At 39.4% G+C, this 17,649-nt stretch overlaps 1 protein-coding gene across 4 annotated transcripts in view; it reads right to left on the bottom strand.

The window, feature by feature from the left end:
• DNAJC13 (DnaJ heat shock protein family (Hsp40) member C13) overlaps positions 1-17,649 on the bottom strand; it is a 51,267-nt gene that overhangs the window by 1,531 nt on the left and 32,087 nt on the right. For 3 of the 4 annotated variants that reach the window (XM_015854049.2, XM_015854048.2, XM_015854050.2), the window contains 23 exons: positions 16,887-17,088; positions 16,035-16,150; positions 15,139-15,217; positions 14,457-14,592; positions 13,967-14,151; positions 13,367-13,441; positions 13,115-13,234; positions 12,167-12,346; positions 11,278-11,445; positions 10,587-10,700; positions 10,234-10,350; positions 9,590-9,767; positions 8,544-8,635; positions 8,147-8,246; positions 7,803-7,877; positions 7,564-7,676; positions 6,997-7,166; positions 6,013-6,055; positions 5,364-5,537; positions 4,204-4,383; positions 3,857-3,997; positions 3,034-3,177; positions 2,117-2,216 (listed from right to left, as the gene is read on the bottom strand). In XM_015854049.2, coding sequence (XP_015709535.1) covers positions 2,117-2,216; positions 3,034-3,177; positions 3,857-3,997; positions 4,204-4,383; positions 5,364-5,537; positions 6,013-6,055; positions 6,997-7,166; positions 7,564-7,676; positions 7,803-7,877; positions 8,147-8,246; positions 8,544-8,635; positions 9,590-9,767; positions 10,234-10,350; positions 10,587-10,700; positions 11,278-11,445; positions 12,167-12,346; positions 13,115-13,234; positions 13,367-13,441; positions 13,967-14,151; positions 14,457-14,592; positions 15,139-15,217; positions 16,035-16,150; positions 16,887-17,088 — 3,002 coding nt within the window. Of the gene's footprint in view, positions 1-655; positions 768-2,116; positions 2,217-3,033; positions 3,178-3,856; positions 3,998-4,203; positions 4,384-5,363; positions 5,538-6,012; positions 6,056-6,996; positions 7,167-7,563; positions 7,677-7,802; positions 7,878-8,146; positions 8,247-8,543; positions 8,636-9,589; positions 9,768-10,233; positions 10,351-10,586; positions 10,701-11,277; positions 11,446-12,166; positions 12,347-13,114; positions 13,235-13,366; positions 13,442-13,966; positions 14,152-14,456; positions 14,593-15,138; positions 15,218-16,034; positions 16,151-16,886; positions 17,089-17,649 lie in introns of all 4 variants that reach the window. The other variant, XR_001553157.2, reaches the window with a different exon arrangement.

Raw genomic sequence — 17,649 nt, 5'->3', positions numbered from 1 at the left:
CAACAGCCATTCTTATCAGATTAACAGCTACAAAGACTGCCAACTCTCAGCATGTTTTCCCATCAGTAATTGACTGACCCGGTATCAGACCACCAGCATACAATGAAAATCTCTGACAAGTTCTGCTTGCTCCTTTGCTCTCCCCATAAATCATCCTCTCCGATTTCTCCTCTATTTCCTCCCTTCATTCCCCAGCCTCCCGGGTCCCACATTACAAGGATCCAGAACACCAGAGCATGGTTTATCTCAGCACAAACAGTCCTGTGCTGCTGCTGCAAGCAGGAGAACCAAGCAAGCAGCACCACTAAGGTGATCCCTGGCTTTGGAAGGGGACTCTTGGCAGCACCTCAGAGGCAACTGCAGACAGAGCCAGACCCACTCATAAACAGCCCAGTGCAACAGTTTCACCAGCGCTCTTATTCCTCAAGCCTTTCCATTAGGGAGCATCCCTAACATCCTTCAGAAGTTCAGTTCATCCACAACACCAGCAAGTATCGGCGCCTGCAGTTTTTAGCTGCCTACTGCTGCGTGCAGAAAGGAGGCAGGTTTGTCAGTGTTTGTGCAGTCTGGGAACACACACGTGTTAATTCTGTGGCATGCATCTGTTACTTGGAACGCAGCAAATGCGGCGAGCGTTTTGCAAGACGGTATCTACCTGCTTTAGAGAGCTACACAGAAGTTAGCAAGCTGCCTGGCAGAGCAGATCTAAAGCCCACTTCGCAGGTGAAGGGGACTGCTGCCAGTTAGAAGGGAAGGAGAAGAGACACCTGAGGGAAGAGAAACAAGCAAGGGAAGTTTCAAGGGAAGTGCAAATAGCAAAGCAATCTGAAGCAAACAAAGGCAGAATACAAGGTAAAGCAGGTCAAAACTAATGCCTGTAGTTTGGTTTCTATCTGTAGTTTGCATTTGTACAGCAGCTTCATTCTCTATGTGCAAGCTGTTAGGCAATCTAAAGCAACACAGTTCAGGCAGCCACGCTGCCCCCAGTCTAAAGCCTGGCAGTTTTTGGTGGGCGCTTCAGCCAGAGTTTACTTCACATTTTTAATTCACAGTATTTAAGAAATACCACAGAATTCAGCACCGACTGCATGAAGTGTTCAGTTACAATTAGTCAACGTGGCATTAAATAGTATTAGTTCAATATATAGCACATTGCTGCAAGAAACAGTGAACTCTTGTTCAGAGCTCAAGCATTCTCTTGTGAAAAGACATAAGAGTTACTGGCACATAACTACCTGCTCCTGCAGTCCCTACAGTCTCTAATTCTAGAGCTTACAAGCTCTTGCTTCATTTTCTCAGAAGATGTGCCAATACCTTGCAGGAAACACTTCTGTCTACATACCCATCTGATTTATAGCTCATTATTTCACTTGTTTGCTTTGTGTGTTACAAGAAAGGTGTCAGTGCTCTTCCACACCATTAGTGACATTAGCGGCACCATGGGTCACAGCTCCATTCCTGATGGTACCAGCAGGGAACTCGCCTACAATGCACCACAGCTGTGGTGCCCACACAGTCCGTGTGTGCTATGAGCTCCTTGTGATGGTATGGGGCCATTCCCACCACAGAAAGGAACATGGCTTCAAGCTCAGGGCTGCTGGCATTCAAACTGCTCTGTGCTATGCCCACACTACACAGCATCGTTCACAAGGCAAAATTAATATCATCCCGCTACTTGAACTATCACTGCCTTTCAAAGCCTTAAGTTCAATTTTGAGGAGCTTTCTTCTCGATCCCCCCAACACCAACTTCAGAAAACAATCTGCTCTAAAACCAAAGCAGGCTGATCCTCAGGAGTGAGAAGTTGTCCTCATTCATTAGATTTGATCCAGTCTGTCCCTAGTGTAACCTGCAAGACCCATCAGTGTCCAGATTACACTTCTGATTTTAAAAGTAGGCACAGGAAAGGCTATCCAGAGAAATGCATTCTCTATCAGAGGAAAATTAGCTCACTGAAAATGTTCTTAGAAACTTTGGATATTTCTATAGCATTCAATGTTCAGGCCAAGTTATGGCACGAGATACTGAGGATAAGCACCACCTCCAGAGTTAAGTCTGACAACTGAGTTAACAGTTCAGTACGATGCAGGACCGAAAATAGGAAGGGGTTGTTCACCTGTGAGGTATCCTGCTGTCTGAGTCTCAGAAATGAACAAGTCATGTTTCTGATCTTTGAAGGCACTCCACACAGAAGAACGAGACAGAATTTCATTTACCTGTAGTATTTGAAGATATTAAGGCAGTGAGCGACACTCTTAATGTTCTATGGAACAGACTTATTTTCTAGAACTAAAACTGAAGGGATTAGCAAACAGCACAGGCTGGAATACAGAAGCACACATTTATAAGGAGACTGCAGCAATTTAGTTTTTTTACCCATTTGAACTGCGTGGGTAAATATTTAATAACCCATAAAGAAAAGTCGTTTAGTTGCTTGATTTTCCCCTTCATCCCACTGTCAGGCAATGAGGAAAAGCAACACTGCAAGCATTTGTTTCCCATGCATCTATGACATAAGGGGAAAAGGACTTTGGCTACACTACAGGAAGATAAGGACAAGTCTTCCCTGCAGGTAGGCCTGAGCATTGAAAAGCATTCAACAAGGGCACAAGAAAAGGATTTGAACCGATCCGCACATACATCCGTAACTGCTGCAGTTGTCTACAAAAGCATTCATCAAGACAAGCAACAACAGAAAAATAATTTACATTTCTAACAACAGTTCTGAAGGCAGTAAAGCTACAGGCAGTTTACAGGATACTTACACTTGGGATTTGTATTCTTACCCAGTGCTCTTCACTGCATTGAATCAATGCCTCCTCCATAGGAAACCATGACTGACAAGCTCCAATACATCGTGATTTTGTTGTTATGTCTCGGTAACGATTTAGGTGGAACAACGCTCATGACAGCCATAATAATCTTACTAATTGTAGTAAGATTATTGAATCTTCATCTCAAACAAGGGATGTTTGGAGTTGGACACAGAGTTCCAACCACACCAAACTCAGTTCAATGCTTTTCAGTACATACCTGTTCTCCATACTGTAGGCTGCGAGACATGGATTTCAGAGCTTTAACAATCTGAGCTTTTGTTGCAGATGGGCTTTCCAGGTTCTCAAGACCAACACCTTCAAGTAGTTTTAGAAGATAAGGGACCAAATCTGCTTTCAAAGCCTGCAAACACCCACAAATGAGTCACCTTAGTATGGATTAGGATGCTCCAGATGTTCCACGTTTTACATTGTTGGATTACTTTGTGTGTGAACCAGGACTAACAACAGCTATTACAAAGCATTTATTCACCTAGTCAGGTTTTCCCAAGCCTCCCAAATACAGATAAGCAAAAGCAAAAATACTAACCAACAATCCTGCTCTGCACAGGTGCAATTACCTGCTACCTCCATGTTATGCTTTCTCAGCAGACAAAAGACAACACTACCGTAATACAAGAAGCTTCAATGCAACATCTTTGACCAAATCTGCATTTTGGATTCTCAACTTCTTTCCAACATGAAAAGCACATTAATTAGATGGCTTTTGGAAGGTCTCCTGGACACTTGAGTTGAATCACAGAATCATTTGATTTGGAAGGGACCCTCAGAGGTCACCTAGTCCAATCCTTGCACACCCCAGCCTGTAATGATGGTGGGGGTTGCCACAGCCCAGGTGCAAGACTGGGATTCATTGAGCCTCATCAGGTTCTCCTAGGGCCACTGTTCAAGCCTGTCTAGGTCTCCCTGGATGGCACCCTGTCCTTTGGTCTCATCAGCCGCAGCACATAGAATAGTAACTCTTCCTATGAGCAGACTTGAGAGCCAAATATCACATCTCCACAGAATGAGAACACACTCACTTGGGCTACTAAGTCATTTTGTTCCTTCTGAAACATCCGATTTAGTGCTTCACAGGCCACACCGATTACATCTGGTCTCTTCTTCATTCCATTCATGAGAGGGCTAATGGTCTCAAGTGATGCCATCGCTCGAACACAAAGCTACAAAGAAAGAAATCAGAGCACTTTATGCCAGATCTGGTCAGCCACCTCTAAAGTTTCCACAGGAAATTGCTTCCTCTATTCTATCAACCCTCCATCAGACATTCACCCAGCATGCAGCATTTACACCCTTCTGTGAGCACCAGTAAGTGATACAAATACTCCAAACTCCACTTTTCTCCCTGAATGCTCAGATGATTCAGTACCTCATTATCAGACAGTATGTGCATGACCCGAATGGCACTTTTAGGAATGGCATTGTTCTTGTGGTTCATAGCTTGGAGTATCTTGTGAAGATGACCGAGGGGAGGGACTTGATCAGCCAGCTGAGGCTGGGCACTGAACAGGCACACAGTTGCTGTGGTAATGGTTTCTAAGGTTTCTCCCTGTAGGAAAAAAACAAAATCAGAAAATCTAAGTCAGTAAAAGCCTCGCATATGTAGCATTTCTCTATTGTTCCACGTTACAATATACGTTGCATTCCTACTATTTGTATCACGTGGCTTTGCATTGAGACCTAACACAAGAAGTTTAGGAGAATGCAATCAGCTCCAACAGCAGGAAACATCCACTGAATCTCTGGAACACAGATTGCAAGTAAATTAAATACCATTTTCACTAACAAGAGAACCTGATGTTTGGCTGCAGCTTATGTACGCACAGCAGCACATGCTGACATGTCCAGGAGAATCACAACGCTGTGAAGCCTCTGAAATGCTTTGGAAGTTTCTGCAGTGCACAACAGCACTGAACACATGCTGCGTTTTGCATGCTTACACAGACTGCCATCATGTGTCTGTAATCAAGATGCCTGTTTTATTCAGTGTGCAATTTAGTTGCCTCCCTGCAGATATAAGCTAGAAGCTGTCTGAATGGTGTTTAAATATTTGGTTAATATAATGAAGTTACTAGCATGAAAAATATTCTTAAACTACTTAACATTAGCTCTTCTGCATTAAGCTAATGGGTTCCTAGGTGGGAACCTTATTCTGGTCATATCATTTACACCATCAGAGAGGGAAACTGGAGTTGGACACTAGAATTGTGAAGGTGTGAAAGATATTAATCTGCTTAAAAGCAAGTGCTATTTTGTTATGTTGGCCAGTCACTAAATAACAATTGAAGTCTTGTCATTACTATAACATAAGCCTCTAAGACTTATGGGATACTTCTTTGGCTTCAGGGACTTTAAAATTACTCACTTGCAGAAATTGCTTAAGCATACCTACACACTTCTACACTGAGCAGACAAATCATTCCATGGTTCAAAGAAGGTGTGAGAATCAAAGGTCATCAGATACCGAAAGACCATCAGCGTGAGACTAGACAAACTCAAAAAGTAGAGTTAGAAAAGCCATCATCTTACATGAGGGTTATTTTTCTCCAGTAGTTCAGTAAACTTTTCCAGCAGCGCAATGAGAAATTCTCTTGGTTTCCGTAAAACCCAGGCCGGCTGGGCAATAAATATCCTTAAGAAGACTCCTCCCACTGAAAGTTCACCATCCGCCTCACCATAAACCACAGCAAAGTCTTCAGGCAGCTGTTAAATTGCAAACAGCAGGGAGTTATTACTTAGCAAGGAGCATCTGCAGAAATGGTAATTGGTCCTGATAAAGGTGACACAATGGAACAGTTCAGGATAATCATCTTTGATATTCAATGTGTATCAATGTTTCTGAACGCTGACTTCTCACCTGGTAGTTTACTACATTTACCTAACAAGTCACAGGACTTCTTCCAGCAAACTGGTACTCCTTATGGTCACTGAATTATTTAAGTCTTAGAATGTCCTGAGCTTTCAGAACACTCAGAGTATTACTGGCAAAAATACTGTTAAGTGTCTGATTTCAAAGTACAAATAGTGGTGAAAACAAAAGAGCCACTGCAGCACTGGGTTCCTATTGATACTCTGAGAAAGAAGGAAGTACATCAACAGAATGTTACCTAGATGCGTGTATTATCAGCTGTCTAATAGTCTCCCTGGGGAGATCCCAAGCAGAAAAGCATACTTTTACCTTCCAGTTAGTGTCAGGGTTGTCCCTCTGAAGTTTAAAGTGCCTACAAAAAAAAAAGGTATGTTTTAAAGAGCAGTAAAAAACAAAACAAAGATCTTCCTTTCCTGCTTGATACCACATCAATCTCCCTCCATCATTTGTAAGGTAGTTCCGGTAGTTTTTAAACCCCTTTCTCCTCCTCTCAAATCTTGCAGCAGTGAGCACTGACCCAGGTACTGCATGCGTCACATTTGGGTCACTGTTAAACATATGGTATACAACAGGGAACGTGTTTCACTAATATATGGATTGCAAAGATTCTGTTTCTTACAGATAGGGCTCTGTGATAGCTTCTGTAGTGACTCTGGCAGAGACATGGAATTTGCCACGGAAAAATAACAAATTTCATTTGGAATGAGCTGAGAAACAGGTAAAAGCTGAACTGCTCCAGGTACGCAGGACGGATCAGCAATCTACTCTGCAATTTGTCCTACATACTAAGAGACAATATAGAAAGCCTGTGTTTCATAGGCTTCTGATTCTAGTAATTCATGACTATGTCAAATTGTAAACTTCTATTTCAAAATTGTTACTTACTCTCGTACATTCAAAAGGAGGCTCTGAAAACAGAAACAGAGGCTGCCTACAGTGCTACTAATATCTGAGTTTACAGATGGTGAGAAATAGTACAGTGGAAATACTGAGAACGCTATCGGTTTTGGCCTGTGGGCATTTGGTTTTCCATCTTCCCTTTGTTATGAAGCAGAACTCCCCAAATGTCACTCTGTGGTAAGCCTGAAGGTAGTATAGGAGTGAAGCATGGCCTCTGTGCAGCAAGCATGGTTGTTGTTTATCCTGTGCTCTTTCTCTAGGACCTCTTACGCTCCTTTCTGTCTCTCATTTCTTCTAACATTTGACATATGAAGGAGGAACATTTTGTTGCCTTTCACTACCACTAAGAGTGTGTCAGCTGAGGAAATACACAGGCAACAGGTCTTTACGTACTCAAGCATCATTTCTCGAACTGTTGTTGATACTTTCTCCCTGGAGTTGTCATTCCAAATTAACTCTGGATTTTCATGAGTCCCCTCAAAGATATGAACAGCAGCTTCAGGGTTGTCTCTCATAGCATCCATGAAGACTCCAGGTAAAAATTTCATCAGCATAATTCTAACCTAGGAGGGACAAACACACCTGACCTTTAGTAAACTGTAACCCCCAAAACAAAACTCAGTGACAGAACAAGGGGAGATCTCCACAAAGTGCAGCTACAGAACAGAAAGAACAGTGCTTGACTTTAAATAGTGCTAGCCAATGTAGTATTTGAAGTCTAGGTATCTAATGTTACAGTCATTACAAATGGAAACCAAACTGCTTATTATCTGAAGTGTTTTATTCACTGTAACTAACAGCCCATTCAGAAAGTAAAAGTTAACTATTTTTTTTTTTTTTTTGAGAAAAATAGTTTGTTTTTCACATGAACGTTTAATTTGCAGAAAAGTTGGTTCTGTTCAGTCTTTAGTGTTTGACAGTGTCAAGGTGAGCTCTTTCTAGAGCTGTTATGATCCTTACCTTTGGACCCACCAGCTTATCTGCAGTCATTTTGGCAAAGAGCTCCGCTGTTTGGGCTCGGACCTGTGGATGAGTTGAGTTGCAGAACATATCTAGCAAGTAGATTAAAGCACCTGTACAAAGAAATAAGAAAGCATTCAAGCTTTTTCTCTGCCCACAGGTAGTATAAACTTCCTGATTTGACCACTGTTATTTTAAGTCATGTTTCAGAAAAATGGGATTTTGATTTGCTACTGTACCTTTTGCCATGGCCTCTTTAATTATTTTGGTGCTAGATGTCAAAGCGTATAACGTTTCAAGGACAAGCTGCCGACCTGTCAAGATAAGTGTTAATAAGCTACACAGAAAGTTCTTAACTAATCAAAGAGCTAATATGGAACATCAATCATAAATTTCAGCTTAACTGAATGCTTTCTACTCAAATTCCTTGAAACAGTCAATTATATTACGTATAATTCAAATGCAATTTGCATATCTGAAACTCAAATGCTTCAGCTCACACATTTAAGGTAATGATCAGGTTACTTAGAATGGTTTTTATAATTCCACCTGCTGAAGACTCCAAGAATTATACAGTACATACTTGAAGGTAAGGAATGCAGGAGTGCCAGTAAGTTTGCAAGAACCATCGCTTCTGCAATGTTGTTAACACATTCTTGGTTACTTGTTACTATGTTCACTACCTGTAAAAGTGAAAAAGCAAGGCTTGATTACATTCCATTTTTTCAGACATTGTTAAGTTTATGATGAAGCAACTTGCTACCCAATATACAGAATTTATCCCGACACCAAATTGACTTATGTCAGAGATGAAGGAAACAAGGACATAAACTGTAACTTGTTCCTCAAAGGAGCTGCCTGACAGCTTGGACCCCAGACCCTGACATGTTTCAGATGCTACCCTTAACAGTTACATAACAAGTTGATATATGCTGATTGGTTGGGGACTTTTTGTTGCTTTTTTGTTTGCCTGCTTTTACCTCCAGAGCCAACTGCTGCACCTGGCCAGCTCCATGAACACGCAGAAGGGAGAATATCAACTTAAAGTGGCCTATACATTCACATTCAGAACCTGGAAGAGATCAAAAATGATTCACCTTGTATTTGCCCAAACATTCACTGAAGGCCATCCTAAGTCCACATCTGACTTGCAAAGACCTACTGCTTGTATATACTGACAAGTAATTACAGCAGCTCCTACAAGACAGCAACTACTGCAGAATTAAATGTTGCCTCCACAAGTCGCAGGTCAACAGTATTTCAAAAGAATAGGATACTTCCTCTAAGACAAGAGACTGCACCTGTTTTTAGATTACCTATTTATAAGCATTTCTACAAGACAAATAAGGGAGTTCACTTATTTGAAGCATCACTGGCTCACCAGGACTTCTTGTCTTCATATACACTTGTTTGATTCTTGCAGCTCATTTTCTTGCTCTGCAACAGTAACAGCTACCTTCATAATTATAGTTGCCAGATACAGGGTATTCTCAGGCTGGCTTCTCTATCACTAGGAAGCCATAAATCTAACACCAGTTGCTGTTAGAACCAGTAAGGATGTCTGAGTTCCTCTGTCATGCATTCATAGATGTTTGCTGACCACACTCAAGAACATTCTCTCTCTTCCTGCTTATTAAGACACTGACATGTTTAGGTGCTTATTGCTACGCAGTACTCAGGCCCAGTGGGTTCTTTTTTGCTTGTTTGATGCAAGGAACTTAAAATCTAAAAGACTCCTCAAAGAATTACAGAAAGTTATTTAAGTCCTCCTGGCAATGGCAGTCCAAAGTTGAAGTTAAAAGCTAATGCTTCATAGAAGACAGATATGGCTCGGATTTTGCAGCGAACTAGTACATACACTGATAGTGTTCTCCAGAAAACCAAGCTTATATATAACTATCAAGAATATTAAGGTCTGTGAGCCAGCAGAGCTATCTTTCAGCTAGAAAGAAGTTTAAGACTAGAGTTCTGTATTTTGAGTTTGTCTTTAAGAAACCTAATTGGCAAAGTGTTTTTTTAAGCCTACCTGGGTTGTGTTTTATTACATTTCTCAGAGCCTCCAGAGCCATTTCAACTCTCCGTAACCGATCTCCATGTTGATTGGACTCTACTTTCCCAGTCTGCGTTATTGCCATTAATGTATGAAGGTACTGTGCTTGTGAACCTATGTAATCCAGAAGGCTTGCAGCAAATGCTTTAGGAAGCTTTGAAGAGATGAGAACATTTTCAGGCTTTGTGATGCAACAGTATTCATACTACAGAAACACTTAGCCAAATTACTTACCCCACACATTTAACAGCTTTTCCAAACAAGAAGCATTTTTCCACTACTGTGGCTATAGCATTTGACCCATGTTAATTCAAATAATGCATTAACACACCCTTAGAAAGCTACTTCATTTGCTTAACATGTATAACTGTTCGTAAGTATAGACAGGAAGCAAAGCCAATCGGCAGAATCACCACCTACTGGTATATAGCAGCCTATCTTTATGACAAACTCATTCTTGTTAGTTTATTCTGTTCCAACAGAAACATCCCAGAACACACTCATTCTGTTAGCCATAGCTTCCATAAAATCATGTTTTCTATTTATTTGTACCAGCTAATAAAGTAACATTCCAATGTAGTAGTCTGGGGTTTAACAAAAAGATTCCAGCCAGACCTCACCTCTAGTTGGAAAGTAGGAACCTCATTGTAGACTCTAACAAAAATTTCTCCCACAATAAGCTCTTTCGCATGGTCACTGAAGACAAAATCAGATCCATAGCTCTTGTCACATTCACCCTTTAAGCAAAGAGACAAGCAGGTCAAGCTCAGAAAGAAAATAATCATGTAGAAAGGATAAAGCAATAACCTGGGCAATGAAATAGACAACACTTAAAACAGATATCCATCAAAGTTTTCTGCTCATCTATACCTCTGTATTATAAGCAGATGTACCAAAACATGAAATAGCTTTAAATCCCATTACTATTCATCTTTCATTTATTCATCCATTTTTGAAATATGGAAAACCTTACTCTCTTAATCATGCTTTCTTGTTGAGATTCCAAGAATTCAAGTAATTCAGCTCTTGTCCCATTGTTCCAGATCAAGTATGGGTTCTCCGTGTTGCTGTTAAGCATCTTCAGGGTCTGAGAGACAAGGAATATACATGATTTACTACCTCTACTCTGCATAACCAAAGCTAAGTTCTAAACTCCTTGCTTCATGAGATGAAACCTTCACTAGCAGGTTTTAAGAGTCAAGCTTTCCAAATACCAGGAAAAACATGTTAGTTATTTGGTACACTACAGTCTGTATTTTAAGTTCTCTTTATTTTTCCTCAAGCTGCACTTCAGATTCTCCTGGTTTTGAGAGTGGGTAGCAATTAACTACAACATTACACAGATGACTTCCTCAGTCATCTTTTATTTAAAGTTTAGACATTCCTAACATCATAGTCCTTAATCTACGAACACTTAACTCAGCTTCTTTCCTTCCATGTTTGTCTTGCACATCTTATTCTACAGACTGTTGATTCTGCCCATTGGGCCTAAGGCTAAAACAGCTTTTGTTGTTGTTGCCATTACTCCAGCTGCAGAGAAAAATTACACTTCTGTTCTCTGCACCAGGTTGGTGTAAGAGAGCCCTGTGCTTTAAGAACATTACAAGTGACTAATTACTTCCTCCATAACTCCCTAGAGAAAGTTTTTGCCAACAGATGCTTACCTCAGTAGCACTGACCACAGCAAGTTTCCTTGCAATATAGGGTGTTAGCATTCCAGCCAAGCTTTTTCTGATTGCTGGGTTTTCAGGTGTAGCTTGTTCTTCAGAGAGATACCCTCCAAGTCGGCTCAATGCTAGCAGACTGAGTTTAGCAAGGCTATTTGCTACCTCCTGAAAAACAGAAAAGCAACTTTAAGACAAGAACTAGCTGGAAAGTACTACAGTAACTAGCAAGACTATTACACCAAGATGAACAAAACTCATGTTCATGCTTACCTGCATCACTGATTACACACTAACACCTAATACCATTACTGGCTCAATAGATGCAGTTACACATGAGCAGGAAAAAAATTGGGTCACTGAAATAAGCCAAAAGCTACAGAAACTGTTACACTAGATGGTTTCTGAACAGAAAATAGTTCCTGCTAGCAGTTGTTAAATAACACCATACGCCTTTTCCAACAGTGCAACAAGAGTTATTAAATAAAATACTGTTCAAAGCTCATCCCACTCAGAAGCTGATAAGTGCCCAACTTATAAGGTCACTAGCTAAAGAAAATGGAGTGTGAACAACTTACATACCCCTAGGCCAAACTAACAATGCAGCACTGAAGTGGTATGTTAGATATGTTCACGGAATCACTAGCTGAGACTCCAGAGAAGTTGTTTTCCCTTCTCCTAGCACAAATTTACATCTTTACTGTTAATGGCACATAAAAGTCCTCTCCCATGTAAACTGTAAATTGTAGAAATCATTGCTCTTTAGTTTTAACATTTGTTCATGTAATTCACTGACTGATGCTAAAAAATATCTAAGCACACTTTTATTAGTAAAAGATGGCAAACAACCACCCATGGTGCTTGAAATTCTGCACCTTTTTAACATTACCTGGTGATTGGAATCTTCACTTTTCTGAATACCGCTCTCTTCTAGAGTATAGTCATAGTTGAAGAGGTAACCCAGCAGGTACCACAGAACTCCCGCTTGGAACAAGTGTGTTTGTAGCCAATAATCTAAAGCAAAGGAGCTAACACACTCTACTCCCAGAGAAGCTACTCGTGGTATATTCTGAAAGGAAAAAAGTTCACTTCAGTACTTGTAATAAACAAAAACCATCTGGCTGCCTTACCAAGCAAAGAGATAGAGTTAAAACTACTTAATCAGCATTTAGATGAGGATGACAAAACATATGCAGTTGAAGTCCAATGTTTGGCAGCCAACAAATACACCTAATTAGTCAGCATCCTTCAAGAGAAGAATCTCTGAATAGCTGTTTCTTGAGACTAGAAATGAACGTGGATGAACTAGTGAAATAACAATTGAAGGCAGCACAGGTTCCCATGCAAGTGTTTTACAGCAATACATGTGCTCTGCAGGGATTAAAGAAAAGGCAAAGGCATTTCACCTATAGTCAAATACTACATAGTCTCATTCAAGCTTTCACGTTTTCACTTAGTATGAGAAGATGGAGATGAGTTTGCCATTCTCAGTTCAATATAAATTCTGCAGTTATAACACCACGCAACTTCTAAGAGCGAAACAGCAAGAAACTTCTTGAAGGTTGTTCCCAGAAATTATGCTGATTTAAGAGTGTTTATACAAGATCTAACACTCGTACACCAGTTAACAATCAAAAGTATGCAAAACCTTGATAAGATTGTATTTTAAGTCCACTACACTGATACAAATAGAGAAATAAAAAACAAGGCACTGGAGTGCTATACCCCATAAAAATATACTGAGATCTTACAGGAAGCCTGTTTGTCTTAAAATGAGAAGACTGCCCTAAGCATTTAATAGCAAGTATTCATTAAGGAAAAGGACAAGAGCTCTTACCTTGCCATAATACAGTAACCTACAGAGGTCCTTAATGATGTTAGGCATTTCTGTAATTTTTTCTCTGCATTCCTCAAACTGAGCTGCCACACTGTAGCATTTACTAATATATCCACACACCTATAAAAAGAAACACTTCACTGGCACCAATTGAAAGGGAAACTTAAGTTCACATATATATATATATTTTTTAAATATATACATACACAGTTTCTCAGAAGACTGATATAAATTAAAGTTGTTATAACTTACCTGTACAGACATATCATCTGGCTTACTAGAATGAGTCAAGACTGCCACACAACGATTAAATGCTTCTTGCAATACCTGTGAGGATGGGGTGATATGGAAGCTCAGTCACAAAAACTGACAAAGGTTGGCAGAAATAAAACAATTTTGGTAAGCCCATATATACTGTCTGAATGGAATTCCTATTTGACAAAGCTCAGGAAAAAGAAATCCTATCAAGTTCAGGTACTAGCATTCGGGGCTTGACAAGAGTGGACAGCATTCATGTCTGAGCAAATATGCACAAAAAACCATTTCTGCTGAAGTGGCTTCTTCATGTTTATCACTGTTTCACATAAAGAATACGGAAGCCCTCAACAGAATATGATAAATAAGTAGATAAACATCATATTTAGTTTTCTTATCCACAGTTCAGCAAACAAGTCTAAGTCTAGCAAGGAGTGTACTCTACAGGAGATTCCTCTATATCCAGAAAATACGTACAAATGGAGCTAGGTCTCAAGAATGATCCCTTAACATCTGCACTGAGGAATTTAAAATTTTCCATTGTGGAAAAGACTTAAAACCAAACAAACCACCTTCAATAAGTTTCTTTTCATTTACCTCCATTCCATTTTCTCTTCTCAGTTCTTCTGCATTTAACGCTGAACAATTGACTGTATGGAAAGCAAGTTCTGTGGCAGCAGGCAACAGAGGAGATTCTTTGGAAAACAAGAGGTCATCTGATGTTTCAATGGTAATAGTCTTAATCAGCATAGGATAGCCTGCATACTTGTAAGGTTTCAACTCTGGAAAAAAGAAAGGTCTTGAAGATTACCTATAGGCAGAGTTTATGCCATTTAAAATATAACATACTTATAACTAGAACATATATGAGCATAGTAAGACTAAGAGTCCAAGAAAGGCAATACTTAGGAAAACTGGAATAAGAGGGATCAGCCCACACAATCCAGCTCCCTGATACATCACACTGTTCATGCTAGATGCTGACAAAACATCAGTTACAGATTCAAAGAACTTTGAAGGTTAAAGCTGACCACAATGTCCATTACAGAAATGAATTTAAAACTCTCTTCTGAGACAGCATGCCTACCTTCCTTATGCCTGTTGAAGAGGATGCTTTGAGTTTTCAGAATCAAAATGATGTTTTCAGGATCTGGCCCATCTATCACTTTGGCAGACTTTGTGCATAGAAACTCATATGCTTTGTTAACTTTCTCAAACATATCCTGTAAGTAAAGATAACAACTTCCAAATTACTAAAGTCTACAGCTCAATTCGTATGCAGGTAAAAACAAAACATCCATCAGCCATTATACCGGTTTAATTGCCTTATTATGCTTCAAAAAATATTCTGAATAACCCCAGATGCATCTGTTCACAGTTGAGTTTTCTTCTACTGTCTGAACTCCACTACAGACAAAAGGCTAAAACTAAGTCTCTGTTACAAGAAAATAAAACTTAATTGATAGTAAGAATGGGCAGAGGACTCAGTGTCTTTGAAAGTGAGCTATTAGCTTCTTTACATGCAGAGCAACTGTTTAAACTAGATGCTTTCTGAGATGTGGTTTGATCTGATTATACAAGAGTTTACTGTGAAAATCCTAACATTTATTAAACAATATCAGTTAAATTACTCATCTGCAGCACTAGTTGGAATCCTGCAATACAAATAAAGACATAACGTGTAGAAGGGAGATAGAAAATAAAAGTGGACATTAAGAACTCTTTAACAGCAGAATTTGTCCCCATTTATTAGTGTTAGTTATACATACCCTGCCTTCCGGATTCTTGTCTGGGTGATATTTTTGTGCTAGCCTGAAATAAGCTTTCCTGATCTTGCTTTCCTCATGCCTGTCAGAAAACAAATCCCATTACACCAAATAACAACAAAAACAACCCAAGCCTCAATTCTCAAAACACTGTTAACAGTAGTACCCGAAAGTAAGTGAAAACAACAATGCTCTCTATTTCACTCTGAGAATCCTGCTCCATCACCTGAACTAACCAAGTAATCATACAGCCACAAAGGTTTCAGCACCTCTTGCTCAGATATACTAACCAGAACAAATTTAATGTAACTGGGTATTTTGTAAGAAGAATATAAATGAGCTGTTAGTGATAAAAGTGAGAAGTCTGGATGTCTGAGTTCATAACTTGTAGTAAGTGTACAGCTCTTGATGCACTACTACAAAACAGTGGTATTTTAATTCTAGAGGCCTGAAGTTAAAAACAAGTGGCAAGACACTGAGTAAGAAATTCCACTGCAATCATCAAGAAACAGGACAAGATATGGCACGTAGAAGAAGTTAAAGCAGAAATCAGTTTCTCTAGAGAACATTCCGCCTTATTCTCTGCTTAATATCCTATAGTCTAACATTCACCATGTAGAATTGCCTAGTGAAAGTTCAGGGACAGCTCAAAGCATTTTTCCCAGTTTCAGTTCATCTGAACATTTCGCAGTTATTCTCTCAAAGAAAAAGGGCTGAATTTTCAATGCTCTGGATCATAGAGAAAAGCAATCTTCCACTGTGAAAGACACAGGTACTAAATTTAACTGAACTGGAACCAGTAACTGGTTGCAAGTACTGAGATAAGCCTCAGTTTGTTCACTGTACAGAAATTATTCAAGTGTAATTACATACAACTTCATACACTGAAAACAACTCACTGTCCTTGTCCTTTGGGAAGGTTAAGAACTTCGTAAGCATCATCTATTGACATGGTAGGTGGCTTCTTCTCTACCTCCTTCTTCCAGGCTTCTAGAGTGTCTTTCAGAAGTTTGATCTAAATAATTTCAGTTCATTAGCATTTCATTCATACTCAATGCAGTATATATCTTTATTAAAGCCACATTTTCCTGTGAACACATCCTTATCACCCATCACCCCAAATTCAGAGACTATTTACCTCATCCTTTTATTGTTAATAGTTATGGTTCTCCCTCCAGTCAGATAAGGGAACAAGACTTTGCTTCACTTTAGTGCTACATTTTATTCAATATTTAGATTGCCTGCATGTTTATGGAACAGTCACAAGAAAAGAGGGATAAGTACTTAAATGATACGTAATAATTCACAGCTACAGGAACCATAATGCTGCATAAATAAGCAAAATTGACTAGATGGATCTAGACTGCTAATTGTATCAAGATCTTATCAATTCAGTTACTATCAAGCTGCTCAGTTTCCTGTCTGGCACAGAGGAATAAGAACTAAGAAATGTTTTTTCCCCCCACCATCTGAGGGGGGAACACTAAAGCTCGTTAAGTGGTTAGCTGTGTTTTTGACTGTTTGTTTTTTAAAGCCTCTACAAGAATTGCTTAACCTCTGGCTGCTACATAGCATGAGGTCTATTCTAAGATAAAACAATGTTTAACCTGTTTGCTTACTAATTGAAAAGATAGGATTGATTATTTACTTCCAACAAACATAACACTTGATTTTCTTATATTTTGTTACAAATCCCAATTTTATGAGTCTGAAAGAACAAGAACTGAATGAGTTCTAAAATTCTTACTTACTGGATCTTTAATTGGCCAGTCTGGAAATCTCAGTGTATCACAAAGATGCTTGAGGTAATAAATATTACAGAACAGTTCATTTTCCAGTTGTGGATAGTTGATGACTGGGATAGGACAGTATTGGTAGAGTGCCCTTGTATTGCTCTGAAGGCGAGGAGTGAAATCAGCGAGATGAGCAGCAATCTTCTCTATCATAAGACGTCTGAAAGTTACAAAGTTAGGTTTGACACTTGACAAGCACAGTCCTCAAAATACTGTAACTGTATAAGTGGATTCAACAACTTCTAACAAAGATTTCCCCGAGATGTATGCCAAGTTACAGAAGGGACTATTACCCTACTCTGTCACAAAGCTATTTAAAAATAACCCAAAGTAACATTTTTCCTCCTTCAATCTCCTTCTACTTGGAAGACTTTAAAAATTTATTGTAATAGAGTTGACTCTCCTAGACAGGTGATAGTAGTTAATGAGCATAACTATATTGCAGTCTATAGCGGTAGCGTATTCCCCACATGTGAAAGGAACTCGAGAACAAAGCACAACACAGATGTAAGACATTGTCAGAAGTTCACAGAAAAAAAATCCCTTTCTTTCGGAAAATCTCCCTGTTATTTTTGCTAGAAGCACAGAACATTGCCCATGCAGAATGCAAAAAAAAAAAAAAGCATTCAGTACAAACATGGAAAACAGCTATTTTAGACTTCAGAAAAGTTAAAACTAAGACCTATTCAGCATGAGATGCAGTTGTTCAGATTCATCCTCT

This window comes from Coturnix japonica, chromosome 2 (assembly GCF_001577835.2).
Source record: "Coturnix japonica isolate 7356 chromosome 2, Coturnix japonica 2.1, whole genome shotgun sequence".
In the NCBI taxonomy this organism is placed as follows: Eukaryota; Metazoa; Chordata; class Aves; order Galliformes; family Phasianidae; genus Coturnix; species Coturnix japonica.
Note: the sequence above shows the minus strand (reverse complement) of the source record. Positions and strands in the feature narration are given on the sequence as shown.